Raw genomic sequence first — 26,612 nt, 5'->3', positions numbered from 1 at the left:
GGCACACAGTAGCACGATTCTACAATATTAATTCAAATGCAGATCATGGAGACATTTTAATCGTTCACAATCAAAAAATCGTCATATCGCACACCCCTAGTGTGCAGCAAGCAACGTTTAGGAATCAGGTTTTGGAGCTGCTTAAATAAAAATGTCTTCATTTTTAGAGAGTTATTTTGAAATGGACAAAGGCTAACTTAGTTAAGCCATCACATTTATCTTATTAAATCAAGCTCCTCATGATAAAAGTGGAATTGTGAGAGTAAAGGGAAATGGTAATCAAATTAGGGTGCATTCACACTCGTGATGTGGTTTTTAACTTCTTTTTACTTGAGATGCAACACAATGGTCAAAGAATTTTTTTAGACTTGCTGACATTAACCAACAAATACAATGTGTCCTATATGAACTGTCTTACCTGCTCATTTCATAGAGGAAGCGGTCTGCCTTTGCCATGCGGTCCAACTCATGTTTGTGCTCCTCTAGTAGGTCTATGTCACACTTCTCTGGGACAAACTTCAGCATCTGGAGCAGTGAAGAAAACATCGATTACAACAGCACTAGGATTAGAGAATCATCCTCAACCTTGAATATTGAGTGACATTATTTTGGAAGATTGGTTACGCTTTAGAATATTTTAGAAATACAGTTGCAACTTTACCCCTCATATTGAGACATATTTTACAACTTTATATCTCATAATTGTTTATTTATAGTAATTGCGTCTTTATAGTTCATAATTTAAATCCTCTTGTGTGAGCTCACAATTGTGATTTTATCTCTCAAGACTGACGTTATTCAGTAGCTCATGATTGTGGATTAATAATTTTGTTGTTATATATCATAATTGTCACTTTATATCTCTCAATTGCAAAATATTATCTCAAAATGTGACCATTTTCCATAATTGCAACTTCATAGCTCACAACTGTTTTTATCTCTCATGATTGCAATATAATATAGAGCTCACAATTGCAACTTTTTTTTTCATAATTGTGACTTAATATCTCAAGACTGCCACTTTATATCTCACAATTGCAACTTTGTATCTCATTTTATGTATATATAGTTCACGATTGTGACTTTTTTCAATAATTGAGGCTTTTATTGCATTTTTTTCCCATAATTGCTCATTTATTTTTCACAAGTGCAACTTTATATCTCACAGTTGTGACTTTTTATCTCACAAATCATGACTTTTTCTATAAATGTGTTTATTTTCCATAATTGTGACTTAATATCTTACAACTTCCACTTTATATTTCACAATTGCGACTTTGTATCTTACAAATTGTCTTTTTCCATATCTGTGTTTATTTTCCAAAATCTTTGTATCTCATGAATGCAATGAATTTTTTTTTGCAACATTATATCTCACAATTGTGACATTACAGCTCACAACTGTACTGTTTTTCCATAATTGCTACTTTATTTTTTATAACTGCAACTTTTTTGTCACAATTGTGACTTTTTTCTTGTGTTTATTTTCCAGAATTGAGACAGTTTTGACTATTTTCCATAATTGCAACTTCATAGCTCACAACTGTTTTTATCTCTCACGATTGCAATATAATATAGAGCTCACAATTGCAACTTTTTTTCATAATTGTGACTAAATATCTCAAGACTGCCACTTTATATCTCACAATTGCAACTTTGTATCTAATTTTATGTATATATAGTTCACGATTGTGACTTTTTTCAATAATTGAGGCTTTTATTGCATTTTTTTCCCATAATTGCTCATTTATTTTTCACAACTGCAACTTTATAGCTCACAATTGTGGCTTTTTTTCTTAATTGTGTTTATTTTCCATAACTGTGACTTGATCTCAGTGCACCATCTCACAAATATCTCACAAATCATGACTTTTTCTATAAATGTGTTTATTTTCCATAATTGTGACTTAATATCTTACAACTTCCACTTTAGATTTCACAATTGCGACTTTGTATCTTACAAATTGTCTTTTTCCATATCTGTGTTTATTTTCCGTAATCTTTGTATCTCATTAATGCAACTTTTTTTTTTGCAACTTTATATCTCACAATTGTGACATTACAGCTCACAACTGTACTGTTTTTCCATAATTGCTACTTTATTTTTTATAACTGCAACTTCTTTGTCACAATTGTGACTTTTTTCTTGTGTTTATTTTCCAGAATTGAGACAGTTTTGACTATTTTCCATAATTGCAACTTCATAGCTTACATGTTATTTTATCTCTAATGATTGCAATATGTTTTCCATAATTGTAATTTTATTTGTCAGAAGTGCAACTTAATCTCACAATTGCAATTTTTTCCATAATTGTGACTTAATATCTCAGACTGCCACTTTATCACAATTGCGACTTTGTATCTCACAAATTATGACTTTTTCTATAACTGTGATAAATTTCCATAATTGTGTCTTTGTATCTCACAAATGCAACTTTTTTCATAATAGCTACTTTATATCTCACAGTCGTGACTTTGTCTCACAAACTGTCTTTTTCCATAACTGTTTTTTTCTGATGATTGTCTTTGCATCTCAATTGTTTTCCATAATTGCAACTTCATAGCTCACAATTGTTATTTTATCTCTCATGACTGCAATATTTTATTATTGTGACTTTTTTTTCCATAATTGTGAGTTAATATCTTATAACTGCCACTTTATATCTCACAATTGCAACTTTGTATCTCACAAATTATCGCTTTTTCCATAACTGTGTTTATTTCGCATAACTGCAACTTTATGGCTCACAGTGGTTATTTTATCTCTCATGATTGCGACATTACATATAGCTCACAATTGTGACTTTTTTCCATAATTGTGATTTTATTGCGACTTTGTATCTCACAAAATATGACTTTTTCCATAACTGTTTATTTTCCATAATTGTGTCTTTGTATCTCACAAATGCAACTTTTTTCCATAATAGCAACTTCATGTCTCACAATTGTGACTTTACAGCCCACAACTGCATTTTTTTTTCCATAATTGCTACTTTATTTTTCACAATTACCACCTTCTCACATTTGTGACATCAGTTTTATCATACAAATACAACTATTTTTCCATAACTATGAATTCCAAATTCATTCTCACCATTACCTGTTGTATTTTTATTTTATTTTATTTTTTTTTGCTCTAAGGCAGAAACAGTTTTCTATACATGTTTGTTAATTGTAATAATAAGCTGTTTTAAACCCAGAACGCTTTTCCTTCTGTGCCTCGCATTCCCGTCAGTTCACACTCACCTGCTCCAGCATGTCCTTGGGCAGATCTTCCTGTTCGTCCATAGTCAGAATGGCTCTCTTTATTTCCTCATTGGAAAGTTTCAATCTGAAACACAAGCACAGGATACACAGATCAAGCAGACTGGGACAAATAAATTCATTTGAAACGAATTCACAAATGAAATCTGAGTGACAGATCCACATCAGCAGAAAACTCAGTGAACTGTACTTAATCACACCGAGAAAAAGGAAATAGCTGGGAATTTCCTCCGCTTCCATAAATTTTCCTTTGGCATCAAGTATAAATAAATTAGTGTATGTTATTTAGAAGAGCTATTAATCTTGAGGCCCAATGTTGAACCCAAGTGTTTGTTCCAGTTACCAAGAATTTCCTGGCTAACACTATATATCATTACCGGAGTGAAGAAGTGATATTATCGCATGACTCATATAAGTTAACCCAGAATTTGCCTGCTTTAAATAATCTGCGATCATCGCTGGTTACGTCTTGACAGTAACATGACATTTGTGGTCATATGAGTTTCTGGCTTTTCCACCGATTTGTTTGAGCTATATATGACAAGTATGCTCTAAAACAAGCTGAAAATCTATGGAAGATAAATATCATTCTCCTATAATTGAAGATGTTGGCAAATCTTAGCAATCCCTCCGACAGAGACGGTCAAAACCGCCCAGAGTAGAATCCTCCAGTGCAGCCCACCTTCCAAGATTGAACATTAATGATATAAAGACATATCTGATCCAGGGATAGCTGTGTGTGGACTTTAAGCCAAGAAGAACAGGTGTTTGACGGGTCTGAGATCAGCGTTGGAGACCAGCCTTGGTTCCCCAGCCAGAATCCAGAGAGACTGCAAACCACAGCAGCGACGTGAAACACGGCCAGAGCTCTTTCCATGTTCGAGTCGAGGTGTTTGTGCCAAGCAGCGCTTCCAATTCCCAGCGTTCTGTGTTACTGAGTTCTTTCTAACAAAGTTCACATGCTTACAGGAGTGAGTGAAGTTGAACTCAGGAAGGAAAAGAAAGAAATAATGGCAGCCTCAGTTCATTCAGAGGCAAGCCAGCGTCATTATTCGGAGGTCATTAGCGTAACCACAAGACTCCCTCTTTATTGTTAAATCAGCAAATAATAGCTGGAGACACAGTGGGAGGAAAATCTTGTGGAGTTGCGGAAGACTTTCCATTTCATGTGGTCACAGACACTTTACTATGATTGTGAAGTGCAAGGGATAAAACCTTTAGAGAGCCAATGAAATCAAAATCAAAGTTTTAAGTCACACTTAACCTTTAGTCCATGTGTGCTCGCTTTCCATCTGCAAGCACACATGCACGCTAGATGTTGACAAAATTCACTTTTAGCAGATATACAGGCATTTTCCTCATTCATTTTTATGGTTATTAACACCAAAATACGTATTACATTAGTTTTAAATTGTGTTTCTTAACTTATTTTCTGGTAAAAAAAAAAAAAAAAACTTTCGCTTTTCAAGTGGAAGCCTGTAGAGTCATTAGTGTTGGTTTAGGATTGGTGAATGTGGTGTTGGACGTCAGGGCCGTGGAGGGTGAGATGGTGGTCTGGCTGGAGGGGAGATGAGACTGAGGAGTATCAAATGTGACCCTGGACCACAAAACCAGTCATAAGGTTAAATTTTACAAAACTGAGATATATATACATCATATAAGCTTTCTATTGATGTATGGTTTGTTAGGATAGGACAATATTTGACCGAGATACATCTGTTTGAAAATCTGAAATCTAAGGGTGCAAAAAATCTAAATACTGAGAAAATCACCTTTAAAGTTGTCCAAATTAAGTTCTTAGCAATGCATATTACTAATCAAAAATGACATTTTGATAGGTTTACAGTAGGAATTTTTCAAAAAATCTTCATGGAACATGATCTTTACTTAATTTCCTTATGATTTTTGACATAAAAGAAAAATCAATAATTTTGACCCATACAATGTATTTTTGGCTATTGCTAGAAATATACCCCAGCGACTTAAGACTGGTTTTGTGGTCCAGGGTCACATATGTGCACAATGATCGCTAATTAGAGCTTAGTTCATATTAATCACCTCAACGTTGACAGTTCTCAATCAGAAGAGGAAATGAAACCTTTATTATATATATATATAAATAAATATAATCACAATCTACAAAACACATATGGAAGCCTGCTACAGAACCATTTATTTATTTATTTATTTTTAAAGGTAATTGTAACTTATTTGTAATAATTTCCAGTTCTGACTTTTTAACACGCAATTGCGAGATTATATCTTTATTCTAAGACAACAAATTTAGAATTGTGAGTTCATATCTCAGTCTATATCCCGAAATTCTGAGAAAAAAAATAATTGCAAGTTTATGTCCTAATTCTGAGACAAAAAAAAATTATTCTGAGTCTATATCTCGAAATTCTGGGAAAAACTGTTTACATCTCAAAATTCTGACAAAGTAATTTAGAATTGTAAGTTTATATCTCACAATTCTGAGAAAAAAGTCGCAATTCTGACTTTTTAACTCAAAAATGTAGTGTTTATATCTCAATTTTAAGAAAAACAAATCTGAATTGCAAGGTTATCATCACAATTCTAAGAAAAAAAGGCAATTCTGAGACAAAAAAAGTCTATATCTTAAAATTCTGAGGAAAAAAAGTCAGAATTGCAAGTTTATATTTCGAAATTCTGACAAAATAAGTCAGAATTGTGAGTTTACAGTATATCTCGAAATTCTAAGAAAAAGACAAAAATTTAGTTTATATCTCAATTTTGATTTTTTTTTTTTTTTTTTTGAGTTTTTATCACAATCCTGAGAAAAAAAAAGTCAGAATTGTGATATAAATAGTCGCAATTACCTTTTTTGATTTTTTTTCAGTGGCAGAAATGGGCTTCCATAAAAACATTTATTTGAGAAGCAACACAGAATAAGATATTAAGACTTTTTAATTCTTTTTTTATTTTATTTTTTATTCTTTTTTGTAACATAATCAATGTTTTTACAGTCACTTTTGATCAACTGAATGCATCCTTACTGAATAAAAATGATGAAAAATGTAATTATTACTACTTCAGATTTTTTTTCTACTGTTTAGTTCTTTCTGATTTATTTCTATGCAACTGGCTTACAGTAGGTTTCATTTCCTCTTCTGATTGAGAACTGTCAACGTTGAGGTGATTAATATGAACTAAGCTCTAATTAGCGATCATTGAGCATGTGTTACTCCTCAGTCTCATCTCCCCTCCAGCCAGACCACCATCTCACCCTCCACGGCCCTGACGTCCAACACCACATTCACCAATCCTAAACCAACACTAATGACTCTACAGGCTTCCACTTGAAAAGCGAAAGTATTTAAATCCCTGTGAATCTCAGCTTGGGTGGTCCGTTTGGTGGCTGTACAATGGATTACACCCCAATCTCTGCTTGTGGAGACTCCTAAGAGACCATTTAGGGAGGATGAGAGTGTAATAGAACCACAGGCCGTGATCTACAGATGGTGCTGCTAATATGAGTTAGATGGGGTCTCCATGTCAGTAGTTCATAAACTGTCATAATAAAAATAAGCAAGGAGGGTTTTGGAGCAAACCTGGTGATATTGAAATTGGTCTGATTTGTTTCATGTCGTTTGGAGTCTTGTTTTACAAGAACCTTTGGTGTTTTGGGTCCCAAGCCAAACCGCAGTCAGTCAGTGAGCTGTCGTATATCTGACACCGTCTGGATTGGCAGCTGTGACCAACTCTTACAGTTTGCTTTGTGGGATTCATTTCATGCAGAAAGAGTAGTCCTAAGGTGACAAACAGATATTTAACCTAAAATAACAATTGGATCCTATGATGAAAGTCATTTACAGTTGAGGTCAAAAGTTTACATCCCCTTTTCAGAATCTGCAAAATGTTAATTATTTTACCAAAACAAGAGCGATCATACAAAATGCATGTTATTGTTTATTTAGTACTGACCTGAATAAGATATTTCACATAAAATAATAGTTGAATTTATAAAAAATAACCCAGTTCAAAAGTTTACATCCCCTTGATTCTTAATACCGTCTGTGTTGTTGTTAACCTGAATGATCCACAGCTGTGTTTTTTGTGTAGTGATAGTTGTTCATGAGTCCCTTCTTTGTCCTGAACAGTTAAACTGCCTGCTGTTCTTCAGAAAAGTCCTTCAGGTCCCACTAATTATTTGGTTTTCCAGCATTTGTGTATTTGAACCCTTTCCAACAACGACTGTATGATTTTGAGATCCATCTTTTCACACTGAGGACAACTGAGAGACTCATATGCAACTATTACAGAAGGTTCAAACGCTCACTGATGCTCCAGAAGGAAAAACCATGCATTAAGAGCCTGGGGTGAAAACTTTTGAACAGAATGGAGATGTGTACATTTGTCTTATTTTGCCTAAATATCATATTTTTTTCATTTAGTACTGCCCTTCAGAGGATAGTTACATGTTTCCCAGAAGACAAAATAAGTGAAATTTATTCTGATCTTCAAATTCCAAAAGTTTTTACCCCCCGGCTCTTGATGCATGTTTTTTCCTTCTGAAGCATCAGTGAGTGTTTAAACCTTCTGTAATAGTTGCATATGAGTCCCTCAGTTGTCCTCAGTGTGAAAAGATGAATCTCAAAATCATACAGTCATTGTTGAAAAGGGTTCAAATACACAAAAATGCTGGAAAAACAAAGTATTTGTGGGATTTTTCTGAAAAACAGCGGGAAGTTTAACTGTTCAGGACAAACAAGAGACTCATGAACAACTATCACTAAACAAAAAACACAGCTGTGGATCATTCAGGTAACACAGTATTAAGAATCAAGGGGATGTAAACTTTTCAACAGGGTCATTTTTATAAATTCAACTATTATTTTCTCTTGTGGACTATATGTAAACATATTTTATGTGAAATATCTTATTCAGGTCAGTTTTAAATAAAAAATAACATGCATTTTGTATGATCCCTCTTATTTTGGTAAAATAATGAACATTTTGCAGATTCAGAAAGGGGGGTGTAAACTTTTGACCTCAACTGTATAAAGACAATATCTAAATTAATTTCACACTTCAGTCACATCTGTATAAAGCTATAAACGGGAGAAATGTAAACCCTGAATAATATTCAACTACCCAGCAGTAGTGTTTTACTTTAGTATGTCATATATATTTGGGTTAGAGAGGCTTGAGCTTTCTATTATGAGTGAATGAAATATTTCCTGAGGCTTGAATTAATAATACACTCCTAAAAGATGAAACCAAGCTAATGAGACATGCAGAATTAAAATAATATAAAACTGCTCAACTATTTAATAGCTCTCTTTGAGATATGAAATGGCCAAATGGTTCCAATAAAAATACTCAATATATCATAGATCTTTTCAATAAATAAAGCCTGGATACATGGAATGGATGCAAAATCCTAATAGTGATTTGTCTAAAGCTTTTTTTGTTGTTGGTCTGAACTGATTTTGAAATTAATTATATTAATACAAAAGTAGTGTGTGCAAGGAATTGAAAAGCTAATAAACATCAGGACCCATAAGCAGGCCATCTTTTCACATTTCCAGCTAAGATTTTAGGTAAAACCTAATAGAAGGAATAGATTTATATATGCTAAACTGTAATTCAAAGGTTTGGGAGCTATTAATTCTCAATATTCTTTGATGAATAAAAAATTCAAAAGAAAAGCTTTCATTTGAAATAGAAATATTTAGTAACATTATAAATGGTTTATAATGTTAACCAAAGTATTTAATAAATTAGCACCCGAAATATAGGCATTCCAAACCACTGCAATTTGTGGAGCTTCTCCAATCACAGAATTCTTGTGGATTCCTTATGAGTGAGAACATCAAATACCGTTTCTGGCAATGACAGCCTTGATTTAATTAATGAATCATGGTTCCTGTTAATATTTTAGAGGCACATGCTGCATTGATTTCACAAAGAATTCAAGGAGGCCACCTAATACTGTATTTACACTGCCGCTCAAAAGTTTGAGATCAGTAAGATTTTTTGTGTTTTTTAAAGAATTCTTATATGCTCATCAAGGCTGCATTTACTCGATCAAAAATACAGAAAAAAATGTAATATTTGTAAAATATTATTACAGTTTAAACACTGCATGCTTTTCTTACTTATATTTTTTGTCTTGTTTTCAGCGAAAATATCTTAAAATTCTTTCGAGACAAGTAAAAAAAAATTCTTGTTTTCAGAAAAAAACAAGTAAAAAAAACTAATTAAGGGTGTTTTTGCTTAAAACAAGCAAAATAACCTGCTAATGGGGTAAGAAAAATAAATAAGATTTTTTTTCTTACCCTATTGGCAGATTATTTTGCTTGTTTACTCGTCTAGAAAATCCTTCTTGATTTAATTTTTAGATATTTTGGCTGGAAACAAGACAAAAAAATCTAAGTAAGAAAAGCATTTTTTGCAGTGGATTTTTGATGAAAAGCAAAACATTAAAAGGAACAGCATTTATTCAAAATATAAATATATAAATCTTTTCTAACAATATAAGTCTTTGCTATCACTTTTTATCAATTTAACACATCCTTGCTGAATGAAAGTATTAATTTCTTTCAAAAAAAGAAAAAAAAAAGAAAGAATAAAAATGTACTAACCCCAAACTTTTAGATGGTAGTTTATATTGTTACAAAAGATTCCTATTTTAAATAAATAATTTTCAATTTTTTATTTGTTGGAGAAAAATATTAAGCAGCACAACTGTTTTTTAACACTGATAACAAATCAGCGTATTAGAATGATTTCTGAAGGATCATGTGACACTGAAGACTGGAGTAATGATGCTGAATATTCAGCTTAGTATCACCAAAATAAATTACATTTTAAAATATATTCACATAGAAAACAGTTATTTTAAACTGAAATAATATTTCACAATATTACAGTTTTTTTCTGTATTTTTGATGCAGCCCTGATGAGCATAAGAAACGTCTATAAAAACCATTAAAAATCTTACTGATCCCAAACGTTTGAGTGGCAGTGTACGTGAAGTAACTAAGAAGCGGTATGTCTTTCATTCATAGGAAATGGCACAATAACCAAGGTGGCTGGAAGATACAGTATCAAACCAGGATGTAGGAACCAGAAGGTATTACCCACAGGATATGACATTACATCTAGAGGCCGTATAAGGTCCACACAAACACATACACACGCCAGCCGGAGGTGAACTCATACCCGGTGCAGACACATCACTCACCGTGAGAGAAGGATGTTGCAGTTCTGAGCCCGGCGCCCATCGATGACAGAGAGCTCTTTGACTTTCTTGGAGCTCAGCGCATCGTCCTCAGTCTCTTTCTGTGGTCGGAGTCACAAAGGAGACACATTTCACTCAAAAGCAACTTCAAAGATCAGAATTTTAATACAATTTCTGAATATAAAACTTACACTGGCAGTCAAAAGTTTGGAATAATTAAGATTTTTGAAAGAAGTCTCTTAAAGGAGTAGTTCACAGATAATTTACTCACCCCCTTGTCATCCAAGATGTTCATGTCTTTCTTTCTTCAGTCGTAAAGAATTTTTTTAGAAAAACACTGCAAAAAACGCTTTTCTTATTTAGATTTTTTGTCTTATTTCCAGCCAAAATATCAAAAAATTCTTAAATCAAGAAGGATTTGCTAGACAAGTAAAAATTATTGTCATTAAGTGCGCTTTTGCTTGAAACAAGCAAAATAATCTGCCAAACGGGTAAGAAAAATACTCTTGTTTTCTGTATGAAATACGTTTTTTTTGCTTTCCCCATTGGCAGATTATTTTGCTTGTTCTAAGCAAAAACTCACTTAATTTTGACTTGTTTTTTTCTGAAAACAAGAAAAAATGTATTAGTCTAGAAAATCCTTCTTGATTTAAGAATTTTTAGATATTTTAGCTGGAAACAAGAAAAAAAAAATGTAAGTAAGAAAAGCATTTTTGCAGTGAACATTTCAGGACTTCTCTCCATATAGTGGACTTCCAAAATGCAGTTTAAATACATCTTTACGTCTCTAAACGATTCCAGCCAAGGAAGAAGAGTCTTATCTAGTGAAACAATAACTTATTTTCTATAATTTATATAGTTTTTAACCGCAAACACTCGTCTTGGTCTAGCTCTGTGTGAACTGTGTGTATTCCTGTTTAAGACAGTTAGGGTATGTCAAAAAACTCCCATCTTCCATCTTCAAAATCATCCTACATTGCTGTTTTACCCTTATATTGTAAAAAGCATTTGATCTTCTTTGGATGTTCACTTTGTAAACAATGGGTCGATAAGAGTTTTCAGACATACCCTAATTGTCACGCAGAGCTAGACCAATACGAGCATTTGCAGTTAAAATGTATATAAATTGTACATTTTTTCACTAGATAAGACCCTTCTTCTTCGGTTAGGATCATTTAGAGCCATTTGAAGTTGCATTTAAACTGAATTTTGGAAGTTCAAACTCGGGGGCACCATAGAAGTCCATTATATGGAGAGAAATCCTGAAATATTTTCCTTCAAAAACAATTTCATTATGACTGAATAACAGAAAGAAAGACATAAACGTCTTGGATGACAAGGGGGTGAGTACATTATCTGTACATTTTTGTTTTGGAAGTGGACTACTCCTTTAAGCTCACAGAGGCTGCATTTCTTTGATCAAAAATGCATTCAAAATAGCTAAATATTATTAGAATTTTAACTGTTTGCCATTTTATTATATGTGACCCTGGACCACAAAACCAGTCTTAAGTCGCTGGGGTATGTTTGTAGCAATAGCCAAAAATACATTGTATGGGTCAAAATGATTGATTTTTCTTTTATGCCAAAAATCATTAGGAAATTAAGTAAAGATCATGTTCCATGAAGATTTTTTGTAAAATTCCTACTATAAATATATCAAAATGTAATTTTTGATTAGTAATATGCATTGTTAAGAACCTAATTTGGACAACTTTAAAGGTGATTTTCTCAGGATTTTGATTTTTTTGCACCCTCAGATTCCAGATTTTCAAATAGATGTATCTCGGCCAAATGTTGTCCTATCCTAACAAACCATACAGCAATAGAAAGCTTATTTACTGAGCTTTTAATATTTTATATACATCTCAGTTTTGTAAAATTTAACCTTATGACTGGTTTTGTGGTCCAGGGTCACATATTGTAAAATGCAATTTTTTTCCCGCCATGCAAAGCTGAATTTCCAACAGCCTTCAATGAAAGCATTCTAATATGCCGATTTCAAACCTTTGACCAACAGTGTATATAGGCAGTTTCTATAAACATACATACAAAATGAATGACACATATAAAAAGTGAGTGGGGGAGAGATGATGCAAACACTATTAGATCTGTTCGACCAGACTTACCTGCTTGCAGTTATTGACCATAAAGAAGTCCTAGAATGCAGGCAAGAAGCAAGGAAGATGCAGCACATGTTAGAGAGACAGCGTAGTCTGGCGAATTCAGCCAAAACAAACTCAAACAGGCATGTGCACATGATGACATTACTGGGGTGGTGAATGGTGAGCGTGAGGGTGCATGAAAGCAGAGCCTTCTGGGAGGTCTGTAAATGCTGTGTAAATTTGTGTGCGTGTGCACTGAAAGATGCATGCTAGTTGATCACAGATGGCCGGTTAATGTCTAAACCAACAGCTAAACATCACAAGCTACCTCTCCAATTCCACCTTGTATTAAGTCTAGATGATCTGCATTAGTAGACAAAATTTCTGTTCATAATGTGGAAATCTGCACAGTCAAAAATCCACAATTCAGAGAAATTACAAGAAATAACTTCAACGACAGGAATTACTAATCATGCATAAACATTTTACTTTTATTTTTACTTTTACTCCATTATAATCTGTGCTTTCATTAAGTCTACAAAATTTTGAGAATCTGATGAAATTGGAGAGGCTTAATATCTGTTTTAATGCATTAAGCATGCTTTCAAGGCCTACAAAGGTTATTTTAAAATAAGCTTTAAGTACTTTATGCATTGTTTTAAAATATGATTACTGTATGACGACAGTTAATGAAGTTTCAAGCCGTAGCTTTTTTCCGTTTTCTACCGTAATTTGACTGTAAAGCCGTATGAAATGTATGTAATCGCTTTATAATGAGACTAAGTGTGTGGTTTACCAGGCATAATGAGGACGGTTTGCCAATGTCTGTTTTTCATAAAAAACTGCTGGTGCTAATTCAAACCCCATGCTCTGTGATGCAGGATTACCGTGGGTAAACGTATGAATACCATGCATGAGAGACAGTGAATGCTTTGTGAGATCATTATGGATGAAAACTAGTGAAGGAAGCATTGTTTAGTGACCTGTTGCCTCTGATAGGCAGAGAAAGTCTTCTCAATGTCCACCAAGTCTAGGATTTTGAAAACTTTGCAGTCGTCAATGTCTGCCCAGACTGTTCCCTCGAGCTTGTTCTGTGGGAAAGAGAGGGATGTGCAATTCAATCACTGTCCAGTCCAAAGTCACATGTTGTAAGACACATCTCCTATTGTGAATCATTAAACTCTGAAAATCAAGTAAAAATTGCATTGCAAAATTTAAAACTAAAACTAAGATGAAGATGGAAAAAGTGCATCTTAATAAATCTGCGAAATAAATAAATAAACATTTTATTCGGTTAAAAGGTATAGATAAAAATAGTTTAATTACATTAAAAGTCTAAAGAAATTACATTTTAGTCTACATTAAAATGTATGGATAAAAATGGTTTCATAAAATTAAAAATGTAAATAATATTTTATATAAATTTTAAATAAATAATAAAAAACAAACATACTATTTAAAAAGTATATAGTTTCATGACATACAACAATTTAAATCTAGTCCTCTATCCTATGACAAATCCTGACAACCTGGCAATTTTAGGACAGTTTTGACACTAATTTATGCAGCTAGACTTTCCAGAATTAGAATTCTAGAAAAACTAGATTGCGATTGAGAGTCCAATTTTGAGGGAAAAAAAGACTGTTCTTAGAATTGAGAAAATTCACAGAATATGGAGAAAAAACTATCAGAATTGCGACATACAAACTCGCATTTGCAAGAAAAAAAAGTCAGAATTGCGAGTTTTTTATCTCACAATTCTGAGAAAAAAAGTCAGAACTGTGAGATACAAACTTGCATTTACAAAAAAGAAAACTCAGAATTGTGTGATATAAACTTGCAACTGTGAGTTATAGTCAGAATTGCGAGATATAGTCACAATTCTGACTAAAACTAACAATAGCAAGTTTATATCACACAATTCGGACTTTTTTTCATGTAATTGCGAGTTTATATCATGCAATTTTGAGAAAAAAAGTCTGAATTCTGACTTTTTCTCAGAAGTCAGAATTGCGAGATAAAAATTTGCAATTGCAAGTCCAATTTTGAGGGGAAAAAAAGACTATGTTCTCAGGTTTGCGAGTTTCGAATATCGAGAAAAAAAGTCAGAATTGCAAGAAAAAAACTTGCATTTGCAAGTAAAAATATTAGAATTGTGACTTTATATCTTGCAATTCTGACTTTATACCTCGCAATTGTGAGCTTATATCACGCAATTTTGAGAAAAAAGTCAAAATTTTGAGAAAAAAGTCAGAATTGCGAGTTTTTATCTCACAATTTCGAATAAAAAAAATGTCAGAATTGTGAAAAAAAAAATCAGAATTGTGAGATACAAACTTGCATTTGCAAGAAAAAAAAGTCAGACTTGTGACTGTATCTTCCGATTCTGACTATAACTCGCAATTGCGAGTTTACATCTTGCAATTCTGACTGGGGTTGCAAAGGGGTGGAAAATTTCTGGTAAATTTCCAGAAACTTCCAGGAAGATTCCAAAAAATCCTGGAAAGTTTAAAAAAAATTCTGAAATGTTTCCAAAATTTACTGGAAATTTTCCACATTTTTACCTCACAATTGTGAGCTTATATCACGCAATTTTGAGAAAAAAGTCAAAATTTTGAGAAAAAAGTCAGAATTGCGAGTTTTTATCTCACAATTTCGAATAAAAAAAATGTCAGAATTGTGGAAAAAAAAAAAACAGAATTGTGAGATACAAACTTGCACTTGCAAGAAAAAAAAGTCAGACTTGTGACTGTATCTTCCAATTCTGACTATAACTCGCAATTGCGAGTTTACATCTTGCAATTCTGACTGGGGTTGCAAAGGGGTGGGAAATTTCTGATACATTTCCAGAAACTTCCAGGAAGATTCCAAAAAATCCTGGAAAGTTTAAAAAAAATTCTGAAATGTTTCCAAAATTTACTGGAAATTTTCCACATTTTTACCTCACAATTGTGAGCTTACATCACGCAATTTTGAGAATTACAGAATTGCAAGTTTTTATCTTAATTCTGACAAAAAAGGTCAGAATTGTGAGATACAAACTTGCATTTGCAAGAAAAGTCAGAATTGTGACTTTATATCTTATATCACTATAACTTGCAATTGCAAGTTTATATAACGCAATTATGGAAAAAAGTCAGGATTGCAAGATCAAAACTTGAATTTGCGAGAAAAAAAATTGTGATTTTATTTTGCGATTCTGACTTTATACCTCACAATTGTGAGTTTGTATCACGCAATTCTGAGTTTAAAACACAATTGCTAGTTTGCAACACGCTATTTAGAGGGAAAACAATTATTGTGACTTTATATTTCGCAATTCTGACTTTATAATTCGCAATTGTGTTTGTAACACACAATTCTGAGAAAAAAAGGTCAAAATTGTGATATGAAAAGTCGCAATAAGATTAAAAAAAAATATTCAGTGGCACAAATGGGCATCCATAGTTTCTTGATTAAAAGCAGAGGCTTAAGAAAGAGATTTTCTTCTCTGTGAGTGTCAGGATGACCCAGTTCGCTTCTCTAATCCATGCCAGTCTCACCTCAGACAGCTTGGCCCAGTTGAAGGACTTGAGTGGATTGGACGGCTGAGGAATGTTTTTCTTCTTCATGGACGGTCCTATGGGAGCTCCTGGCGGAGGCGGAGCTGCACCGAAAGGAGGGCGTCCAGGGGGTGGCGGGGGGCCGCCAGGGGGTGGTGGCGGAGGCGGCGGCATCATAGCGCTGCCCGGTGGAGGAGGTGGTGGAGGAGGCATCATGCCACCTGGAGGCGGAGGAGGCGGAGGGGGCAGGAGAGGCCCACCTGGAGGACCAGGGACAGGAGGACCTCCAGGAACAATGGCTAATTGTCTCTAGGGATGAAAAGTGGTGGGTCTTCATTAATGTTTGCTTTTTTATGACTACTATTATTATTAACATTTGTGACTTAATCAGCGTACCGTGCTGAGGTCATGCAGTCTGACGGTCATTTCCGACACCTGCTGCTTGACTAGTTTATGTTCCCCCATTTCTCTTTCTAACTTCTCTTTCATCTTGTTGAGCGTCTGCATCATCTCCTCCTTCTCCTGAGTTTTTGCGTCACACTCTCGCTCCTTCTTTTCCAGCTTCTGTTGAAGCTCATGGTGGTCTACAGGACAAAGACGTTAAAGGGCAAAATGTTATTGTCTCTACAATGAAGACACTGCATTTCAGTCAACTGAATCAAACTGAAATACATGTTGTCATGATGTCAATTTGATGACATTCATGTTGTTTAATCAGAGTTATAATTTCTACACAAAATGATAGAGACTTGAAAATAATTGATGAATTGCTACAAAAGGTTTCTATTTTAAATAAATGCTGTTCTTTTTAATGTTTCATTTCTCAAAGAATCCTGAAAAAAGGGTTCCAACACTGATAATAAATCAGCATATTAGAATGATTTCTGAAGGATCATGTGACACTGAATACTGGAGTAATGATGCTGAAAATTCAGCTTTGCATCACAGAAATAAATTATATATGAAAGTATATTAAAATAGAAAACCACTGTTTTAAATTCCATTAACATTTCACAATATTACAGTTTTTTTCTGCATTTTTAATCAAATAAACGCAGCCTTGATTAGCAGAAAAGTCACCTTTAAAAAGAATTAAACGTTATATATATATATATATATATATATATATATATACACACATACACACACACATTTTATTACATGCAAAAACTTATAGATAAAACATTTCATGATATAATTTTGTATGACGTCAAGTCAATAAAATTCACATTAAATTCAAGCTTTCAAGTTGCAATTTATAGGTTGCAAAAGACATTTTTAAATTTTTAATTGATAATTTTTAATGATGTGAATCTATCAATAATTACAGACAATATACTATTTATTCAAAAAACAGCCTGTTGTAAAAGAAACATCAATGTGGACAACATGTGCTGACCTTTACGCATTTTTTCCGCCTGTTCCTTCCACTGTTTCACCTCATTTTCGTTGACAAGCCTGAAAGAGGGTAAATGATGTTAAGAAAAACACTATTTTTCTCACAATTGTGAGTTTACATCTCGCAATTCTGAGTTTTTTTTTTTTCAGAAACTTGCAATTCGGTCTTTTTTCTTAGAACTGTGAGATATAAACTTGTGAGAAATTAAGTGAGAAACTGTGAGAAATTAAGTGAGAATTGTGTGATATAAACTCGCAATTGCGAGTTATAAAATCAGAATTGTGAGATATAAACTTTATATCCTGCAATTGGGAATTTTTTTCTCACAAATGCTAATTTATTACACGCAATTTGACTTTTCAGTACAGATATTGGTTTATTTGGCTTAGAATTTAAAAAAAAACTATAACTACTATAAATGCACGACAGCAACATATGGATGCCAAATAAAATCTTTAAAAAAAAAAACACACACACACACACGCATGCAATTATGATTGTCCGAGTTGTCCAAGAAAAAAGGCAAACTCACATTCGAACCACATTCTTTACATTGAAGTTTTCTAATGGTGTGACGTCAGGGTCGTGACCTTTGTCATTCTGCAGGACCATCTGTTGGACAATGCGGTCCAGGAGCAGCCAGTACTGCACTGTGTTCCCACTTCTCTTATCTAAGACAAAGTGTACTTAAAGTCATCCGGACAATATTTATAAAAACCAGTACTTAAGTACTTAATTCTCATAGTTCATTTGTGGCATTATTGACCAGATGACTAAACATAAAACCAGTACTAAACTAAGAAAGTCTAAACAATGAGGTGAGCACTCACGAGGCATTAGCAGGCAATGGTGAAGAATAGACATAAAGTGCGGGTATGCATCTGTGTGGGCCAGCTTCTTCCGTACAAGCTCAAAAACCTGTGTCGCACTCTTTGTGTCTATATGGAGCTGAAAAAAAAAATAATAATATATATATATATATATATATATATATATATATATATATATAAATAGATAAATAGATAAATTCCATACAATAGTAATAAATACCAAGTATAGTTGAGGTCAAAAATTTACATCCACCTTTCAGAATCTGCATGTTAATTACTTAACTAGAGGAGGGGGGGGACTTTTGGAATCTGAAGATCAGGGTAAATTTAACTTATTATATCTCATAAATATCTTCTGTAGCCTCTGAAGAACAGTACCAAATGAAAAAAATATATAAAATTTAGGCAAAATAAGAAAAATGTACACATCTTCATTCTGTTCAAAAGTGTTCACCCCCCAGCTCTTAATGCATGGTTTTTCCTTCTGAAGCATCAGTAAGCGTTTGAACCTTCTGTAAAAGTTTCATATTCACATTCACAGTCCCTCAGTTGTCCTCAGTGTGAAAAGATGAATCTCAAAATCATACAGTCATTGTTGGAAAGGATTCCAATAAACAAAAATGTTTGGAAAAAAAAAAAATTTGTGGGACCTGAAGAATTTTTCTGAAGATCAGCGGACAGATTAACTAATCACTAAACAAACAAACAAACAAAAAAACAGCTGTGGATCATTTAGGTAAGAACACAGTTTTAATAATCAAGTGTATGTAAACTTTTGAACAGTGTCATTTTTGTAAATTCAACTATTATTTTCTGTTGTGGACTATATGCAAACATCTTTTATGTAAAATATCTTCTTCAGGTCAGTACTAAACAAACAATAACATGCATTATGTATGATCCCTCTTATTTTGGTAAAATAATTAACATTTTGCATATTCTGAAAGGGGGGTGTAAACTTTTGACCTCAACTACACACACACATATATATATACATACTTTTTTAACACATTTATATATGTATATTATATATTTATATATTTTTAAATTGCAAAAAAAAAGATCTACTCACAGATTCAAACCGCCTGGATAACGTGAGTTCATCATCATTTCTCAGCATCTCAAAGTAATCCAAATGCCTGAAGAAACAGCAAAATCAAGCTCAAATTGTCTGACAAGATTCCATTAATAAAGCTCAAGTTAGCAATGTGGCCCTTACCTGTCTAAAGTAGAGTTTTCATGTGACCTGAGTTTGTCAATGATGGGCTGAATCCCCAACATGAGGAACTCGTATCGCAAATGAACCCGGAACTCAAGGCTGGTCTACGAATTATTAAAGAAACACAAATTAAACTTGACAGAATAGTGGGTTTTTATACACAACAACCAAAGGTGAACTATGGGATGAACTATTCCTTTGAGGGCAAATAGAGGACTTATTTAGAGTGATTAAGATGTGTTATCTTACTTCGCCAGCTCCTTGGCTTAAAACAGCGTTAATGAAGGACATAATGGCCGTTTTCAGGCTGACCTCGTCCCTGTACCGCCCTGTGCTTTTGTCCAGATCATTCAGCAATGTCTGAGACAAAAATATGACAATAGGATTAACATTTATCTTGATACAGACTTTCTTATATTTTGGATTGAAGGTTATAAACAAACCAGCCCACCTGAAATCGTGTGCGCTCACAAGAGAACTTTTGATAGTGTAACATGGCCTCCAAAATTTTCTTGTGGCCTCCCGGCACTAAACACACAGCACCCATGATCTCAAGCACCGCCACTTTGGTCTTGATGTTCTCGGTTGCCAGACTCTGAGCAATGATGTTGATGCTCTCGGAGTGAGAGAGCACATGAGCGCGACCCTGAGAGTTGTTCATCAGGGCTTTGATGCAGCCGATGAGGGAAGTGTGGATCTGAGACTCGGTGGTCTCGTAATCCATGCTCTTCAAGAAGTTCAGGATGCATGTCAGGCCGTCCATATCGATGAACCGTGTTACAAACCTATAAGAAATAAATTCAGCTGTTCATTAAATATCTTTCTCAATCAAAATGTACAATATTTAGGGGCCAAGCACCGAAGGTGTGATGGCACCTATTGTATCCATTAGCGTTCTTTTTCTTCTTCTTCCACGCAGGAAGTCTATGCCAGCCCATAGAACCCCCTGCGGGAAAGTTGTGAAATTTGGCACATGGATAGAGGACAGTTTCAAAATTAACCATAGCAAATTTGGAGTCTCTAACTCAAACTCTCTAGCGCCACCACTTGTCCAAAATTTCACTCATGTTTATGCTAATAACTTTTGAACCGTATCCTACAGTTTTTTTTTAACTCCTATCCTAGATGGTTTGTCTGATTTTCACCAAAATTGGCTCAGATCATCTTGAGATGATGCTGGCAGAAAGTTACAGAATTCAAGTTGATTAGTCACACCATTTTCGAATAACGCAACTAATAAAATCGAATAACGAATTTGACGAAAAGCATACAAAAATGGATGTGAGACTGTATCTCCGCAACGGTTTGGCGTATTGAGACCAAACTTGGTGTGTGTTATAACAAGCATGACCTGAGGCTACCTGCATAGTTTCCGCACAGCGCCACCTAGTGGTCAGGAGATATGAAAAATTGTTATTTTTGCCTATAACTTTCTGAATGGTTTGGCCAAAAAAAAAAAAAAAATCACAAAACTCTTTAGATTCTCTTTAGGTCTCGTTAGATTCGGTGGAGCATGCCAAGTCGAACTATACCCAATTTCTTGTATGTCAACCATTTTGGGAGTCGGTCATTTTGAATTGTGTTGTAAAATGCTGTGTTTCGAAACGCATTGATGTATCGTTACAAAGCGTGGTATACTCCTCCTTGACCGTTGCTCCAATTTTCACCAAAATTGAGTCAGATCATCTTTAGACTTGGATTTTGTGTTGATAGACAAAACCATTTGTGTATATCGCCGCAACAAATTTGAGGCATGATGCCAAAATGACCCTGAGGCTGTATCTGTGCAAAGTTTTGACATATTGACACCAAATTTTGTGTGTGCCACTGTCACCTCACACAGAACACACCACATCGACGTAATAATAGCACCCACCTATTTGGTCAAAAGTGATAACCTATTAAATCACATTACTAGTGGTTGCTTTTATGATTTTTCACCTGTTTTGACTAAAATCATCTTTAAATGTCTTCACTTACTCATTGGTTCAGTTGCTCTGATGCTTGCTGCCTTGCTTGCCTAGTGCTTGGACCCCGTAATTGCTGCTACCAGCTATATTTAACATTAATTTTTAAATAAAATGTTTTTTTATTTAAAATTAAAATATTTTTGTATTAAAATGTCATTTTATTTATTAGAAAAAGTAAGGAGCTGACATGAAATGTTGAGGAGAAGATGGAGCAATGAGATTGCCACATGACTTGGGTTGGATTCAAACCCACAATATATTTGCAACATGAGCACCAACCCAAGCATGTGTGTTAACCACTAGGCCATGAACAGAATTTGTAAATCTGAAAATGATCGACTCCACAAGGAGGTGGTGAATGTGAAATAATACATCACATCGGTAGCTAGACTGATTTATAGCCTCTATAAAGCACTTGACTTTAAATACGATTGCCTAAAGCTGTGAAAGGAATGGTTTGATATGCAGTCTGAACATTATTGGGCACAAAGAGGGTTCGAGTGCTTTGACCCGAGGCCTGCAGAGGTCAGTGCTGATGACCTGTGACCCCAGGATCAAATGGTGAAAGCAGGAAGCACTAATCAAACGCATGTGTCTGTGAGCATGTGTGTGATGAAAGTAATCTCATTTGCATAATGAGACCCAAAGCACAGAGCAGAAGGGAAGCGTTTGTTTAATAACAAAGTGAGGTAGTTGCCAATGGAAAAATCACTGATGTGTTAAATAAACTATTGCCCTGAGACAGCTGTCCTCATCTTCAAGTAAAGTCAATAATACAAGCCAAGGTTTATTTTTATTTTTTTTATTTAGTGATCAAATATGGACCATTTGTATGGAAGCCTGTTTCTGCCACTGAGTAAAAATTAAAAATGTAATTGCAACTTTTTATCTCACAATTTTTTTTCTCAGAATTACGTGATGCAAAATTGCAATTCTGACATTTTTTCTCAGAATTGTGAGATATAAACTTGCAATTCTCAGAAATTAAGTCGAAATTGTGTGATATAAATTTGCAATTGTGAGAACATAGTCTTTTTCCCCCCAAAAAATTGGTTTATCTCACATTTCTGAGAAAAAAAAGTCAGAATTGCAAGATACAAAATTGCATTTGGGAGGGGAAAAAAGTCATAATTGCGAGATTTTATCTAGCAATTCTGACTTTATTTCTCACAATCGTGAGTTTATATCACACAATTCAATTTATAACTTTATTTAAATTTATATCTTTATTTCTCGCAATAGCTGAGAAAAAAGTAAGAATTGGGAGAAAAAAAGTGACTCTGCGGGAAAAAAAGTCAGAATTTTGAGATACAAATGAGAAAAAAAGTCAGAATTGCGATTCTGATTATATTTCTCGCAACTGTGATTTTATATCAATTCTGAGAAAAAAGTCAAAATAGTACATTTATATCTTGCAATTCTGACTTTATTTCTCACAATTGTGCATTTATATCTCACATTTCTGAGAAAAAAAGTCAGAATTGCAAGATACAAAATTGCATTTGGGAGGGGAAAAAGTCATAATTACGAGATTTTATCTAGCAATTCTGACTTTATTTCTCACAATCGTGAGTTTATATCACACAATTCAATTTATAACTTTATTTAAATTTATATCTTTATTTCTCGCAATAGCTGAGAAAAAAGTAAGAATTGAGAGAAAAAAAGTGACTTTATAACTTTATAATCGCACAATTCTGTGGAAAAAAAAGTCAGAATTTTGAGATACAAATGAGAAAAAAAGTCAGATTTGTAAATTTATAACTTTATTTAAATTTATATCTTTATTTCTCGCAATAGCTGAGAAAAAAGTAAGAATTGAGAGAAAAAAAGTGACTTTATAACTTTATAATCGCACAATTCTGTGGAAAAAAAAGTCAGAATTTTGAGATACAAATGAGAAAAAAAGTCAGAATTGTGATTCTGACTATATTTCTCGCAACTGTGAGTTTATATCAATTCTGAGAAAAAAAAGTCAAAATAGTCAATTTAAATCTTGCAATTCTGACTTTATTTCTCACAATTGTGCATTTATATCTCACAATTCTGAGAAAAAGTCAGAATTTTTTTATCTCACAATTCTGACTATATTTCTGGTAATTGTGAGTTTATATCAATTCTGAGAAAAAAGTCAGAATTGTAAATTTATATCTCATAATTCTGACTTTATAACTCACAATTGCCAGATTATATTGCAAAATTCTAAAGAGAAAAGTCAGAATTGTACATTTTTATCATGCAATTCTGACTTTATAACTCACAATTGAGTTTATATCATACAATTCTGACTTTATTGCACAATAAGTTTTTATCTCAATTCTCACTTTATTTCCCACAATTGTGAGTTTATATCATACAATTTTGAGAAAAAAAGCCAGAACTGTAAGAAAAAAGTCAGAATTGGAAGAAAAAAAAAGTCAGAATTGACAAATACAAACTCACATTTGTAAGAACGAAGTCAGAATTGCGAGTTTTTATCTCTTAATTCTGACTTAATTTCTCACAGTTGTGAGTTTATATCACAAATCTGACCAAAAAAAATCTGAAATGTCAGAATTGTGATATACAAACTCACATTTTTGAGAAAGAAGTAAAAATTGCACAATTCTGAGTTTATTTCTCAAAATTGCGATTTATATCATGCAATTCTGAAAAAAAAAAATCAGAATTGTACATTTATATCCCGCAAGTCTGACTTTGTAACTCGCAATTACAAGTTTATATAACACAATTCTGAGAAAAAAGCCAAAATTGTGAGTTAAAGAGTCATAATTACCGTTTTTTTAGTGGCATAAACAGGCTTCCATAATTTGAGCTATAAATAAGAGTAATCAAATACAACTTTGGGGACCTTTATATATGATAAAGCCAGGGTGTGTGTTGTATTTATCTGTGTTACAGTATACAGACCTCATGGGTTGTGTTCGCAGTGCCGTTTTAAGGCTTTCAATAGTCTTGTTGCGCTCCTCCTCTTCTTCCTTCTCCAAGGCCAACAAAGTTTTCCTCTGTAAAATAAAATGAGATGAGATGTCATCCTTACACTAGAAACACATACAGCATGTTAGCTGGCTTAGATGTACATGTCTAAACATGGATATTACATGTCAAGTGCTTTAGGGCCTCAATGCCCAATGGGAATGTAAAAAAATAACATACTTACAGCTGCCATTGAATTGAGCTGGTCAATATAATACTCTGGCCAGCTAGTAGCACCTTTGTTCTCCTCTTGTTCCTGAGAGAAACAAAAAAGAGCACAGAATTAACACACTTTAATTTGGAAGTTTAAGCATGTCAGCACAAGTACATCAAAAAAACCAACGTAAACATGACTCTTGTTTTCACTTCAAGCACACGTCATTAATCCACGCTGTCCTCTGCATGATGCCGGGTGCACACACCGATCAGAGCGCACACAACAGGGACATGACACTGGGAATAGAGGAATGTGAAACAACATATTGGGAATGAGCTGGGAAGGAATGTGTGGTTTCGGATTGTTATTGGGAATGACATAATTTGGACGCTTTGGTGGGAATGAGACGTTCCCGGAGTCTGCAGCAATGAAAAATGATCTTTATCTTGAAAAGATCTTATTTTGATACCGACCAGTTGTGTGAAACCAAATATTCGGCTGCCAAATGTGCGAAATGGCTTATCTCTGTTGCTTCTTTTAATATTATTTCTTTGCAGTTTGAAGCCAGGATTTATTTCATGTCTCATTTCACTTGAGTAACACTCATTGCTCATGTGCAACCGAAGCAAATCAAACATGCAATAAGATTCACACTGTTGCTCAAACGTTTGTGATCAGCAAGATTTTTAATGTTTTTTTTTAAAGTCTCTTATGCTCATCAAAGTTTCATTTATTTGATCAAAAACAGAAAAAATAATATTATGAAATATTATTGCAATTCAAAATAACAATTTTGATTTGAATATACTTAAAAAAATATAATTTATTTCTGTGATGCAAAGCTGAATTTTCATCAGCCATTATTCCAGTCTTAAGTGTCACATGATTCTTCAGAAATCCTTCTAATATGCTTATTTATTATCAGTGTTGGAAACAGTTGTGCTGCTTCATATTTTTTTGGAACCTGTGATACTTTGTTCAGGATTTTTTGATGAAAAAATTAAAAAGAACAGCATTTATTTAAAACATAAAACTTTTCTAACAATGTAAGTCTTTACTATCACTTTTTAGCAATTTAAAACATCCTTGCTGAATAAAAGTATTAATTTCTTTCAAACAGAGAAAGAAAGAAAAAACGTATTGACCCCAAACTTTAAACGAGGTGTTTGTTGTTATAAAAGTTTTCTATGCTGTTCTTTTTAACCTTTTATCCATCTAAAAAGTAACAAGCTCAAAAAAAAAAAATTAAGCAGCACAACTGTTTCCAACATTAATAATAAATCAGCATATTAGAATGATTTCATTTTTTTCTGTATTTTAATCAAATAAACGCAGTCTTGATGTAAATTTATATCTCACAATTCTGACTTTATTTTTTGCAATTGTGCATTTATATCTCGCAGTTCTGAGAAAAAAAAGTCAGAATTGCAAGATACAAACAAGAAAATAAGTCAGAATTGTGAGTTTATATATTTTTTTCAGAGAATTGGGTGATACAAATTTGCAATTTAAATCCCTCAATTCTGACTTTATAACTCATAATTACAAGTTTATATCTCACAATTCTGAGAAAAAAAAGTCAGAATTGGGGGAAAAAAAGTTAATTTATACAAACTCACATTTGCAAGAAAAAGTCAGGATTGTGAATTTTTATCTATATTTCTCACAATTGTGAGTTTATATCAATTCTGAGAAAAAAAAGGTCAGAATTGTACATTTATATCTTGTAATTCTGACTTTATAACTCATAATTATGAGTTTATATCATGCAATTCTGGAAAAAAACTCTGAATTTTGAGATACAAACTCGCATTTGCAAGAAAAAAGTCAGGATTGTGAGTTATCATCTCACAATTCTGACTATATTTCTCGCAATTGTGAGTTTATATCAATTCTGAGAAAAAAAGTCAGAATTGTAAATTTATATCTCGCAATTCTGACTT

The 26,612-nt window shown here is 33.5% G+C and overlaps 1 protein-coding gene across 2 annotated transcripts in view; it reads right to left on the bottom strand.

The window, feature by feature from the left end:
- LOC141348388 (disheveled-associated activator of morphogenesis 1-like) overlaps nt 1–26,612 on the bottom strand; it is a 106,434-nt gene that overhangs the window by 16,858 nt on the left and 62,964 nt on the right. The window contains exons 4-19 of one of the 2 annotated variants that reach the window (XM_073852699.1): nt 24,697–24,768; nt 24,447–24,541; nt 20,018–20,351; nt 19,816–19,926; nt 19,567–19,670; nt 19,420–19,486; nt 18,348–18,465; nt 18,050–18,188; nt 17,518–17,576; nt 16,515–16,702; nt 16,119–16,427; nt 13,560–13,667; nt 12,601–12,630; nt 10,475–10,572; nt 3,247–3,331; nt 419–525 (exon numbers count right to left, since the gene is read on the bottom strand). In XM_073852699.1, coding sequence (XP_073708800.1) covers nt 419–525; nt 3,247–3,331; nt 10,475–10,572; nt 12,601–12,630; nt 13,560–13,667; nt 16,119–16,427; nt 16,515–16,702; nt 17,518–17,576; nt 18,050–18,188; nt 18,348–18,465; nt 19,420–19,486; nt 19,567–19,670; nt 19,816–19,926; nt 20,018–20,351; nt 24,447–24,541; nt 24,697–24,768 — 2,024 coding nt within the window. The remainder of the gene's footprint in view (nt 1–418; nt 526–3,246; nt 3,332–10,474; nt 10,573–12,600; nt 12,631–13,559; nt 13,668–16,118; nt 16,428–16,514; nt 16,703–17,517; nt 17,577–18,049; nt 18,189–18,347; nt 18,466–19,419; nt 19,487–19,566; nt 19,671–19,815; nt 19,927–20,017; nt 20,352–24,446; nt 24,542–24,696; nt 24,769–26,612) is intronic. The other variant, XM_073852700.1, reaches the window with a different exon arrangement.

The sequence above is a fragment of the Garra rufa genome, chromosome 13, assembly GCF_049309525.1.
Source record: "Garra rufa chromosome 13, GarRuf1.0, whole genome shotgun sequence".
NCBI classification, from domain to species: Eukaryota; Metazoa; Chordata; class Actinopteri; order Cypriniformes; family Cyprinidae; genus Garra; species Garra rufa.
Note: the sequence above shows the minus strand (reverse complement) of the source record. Positions and strands in the feature narration are given on the sequence as shown.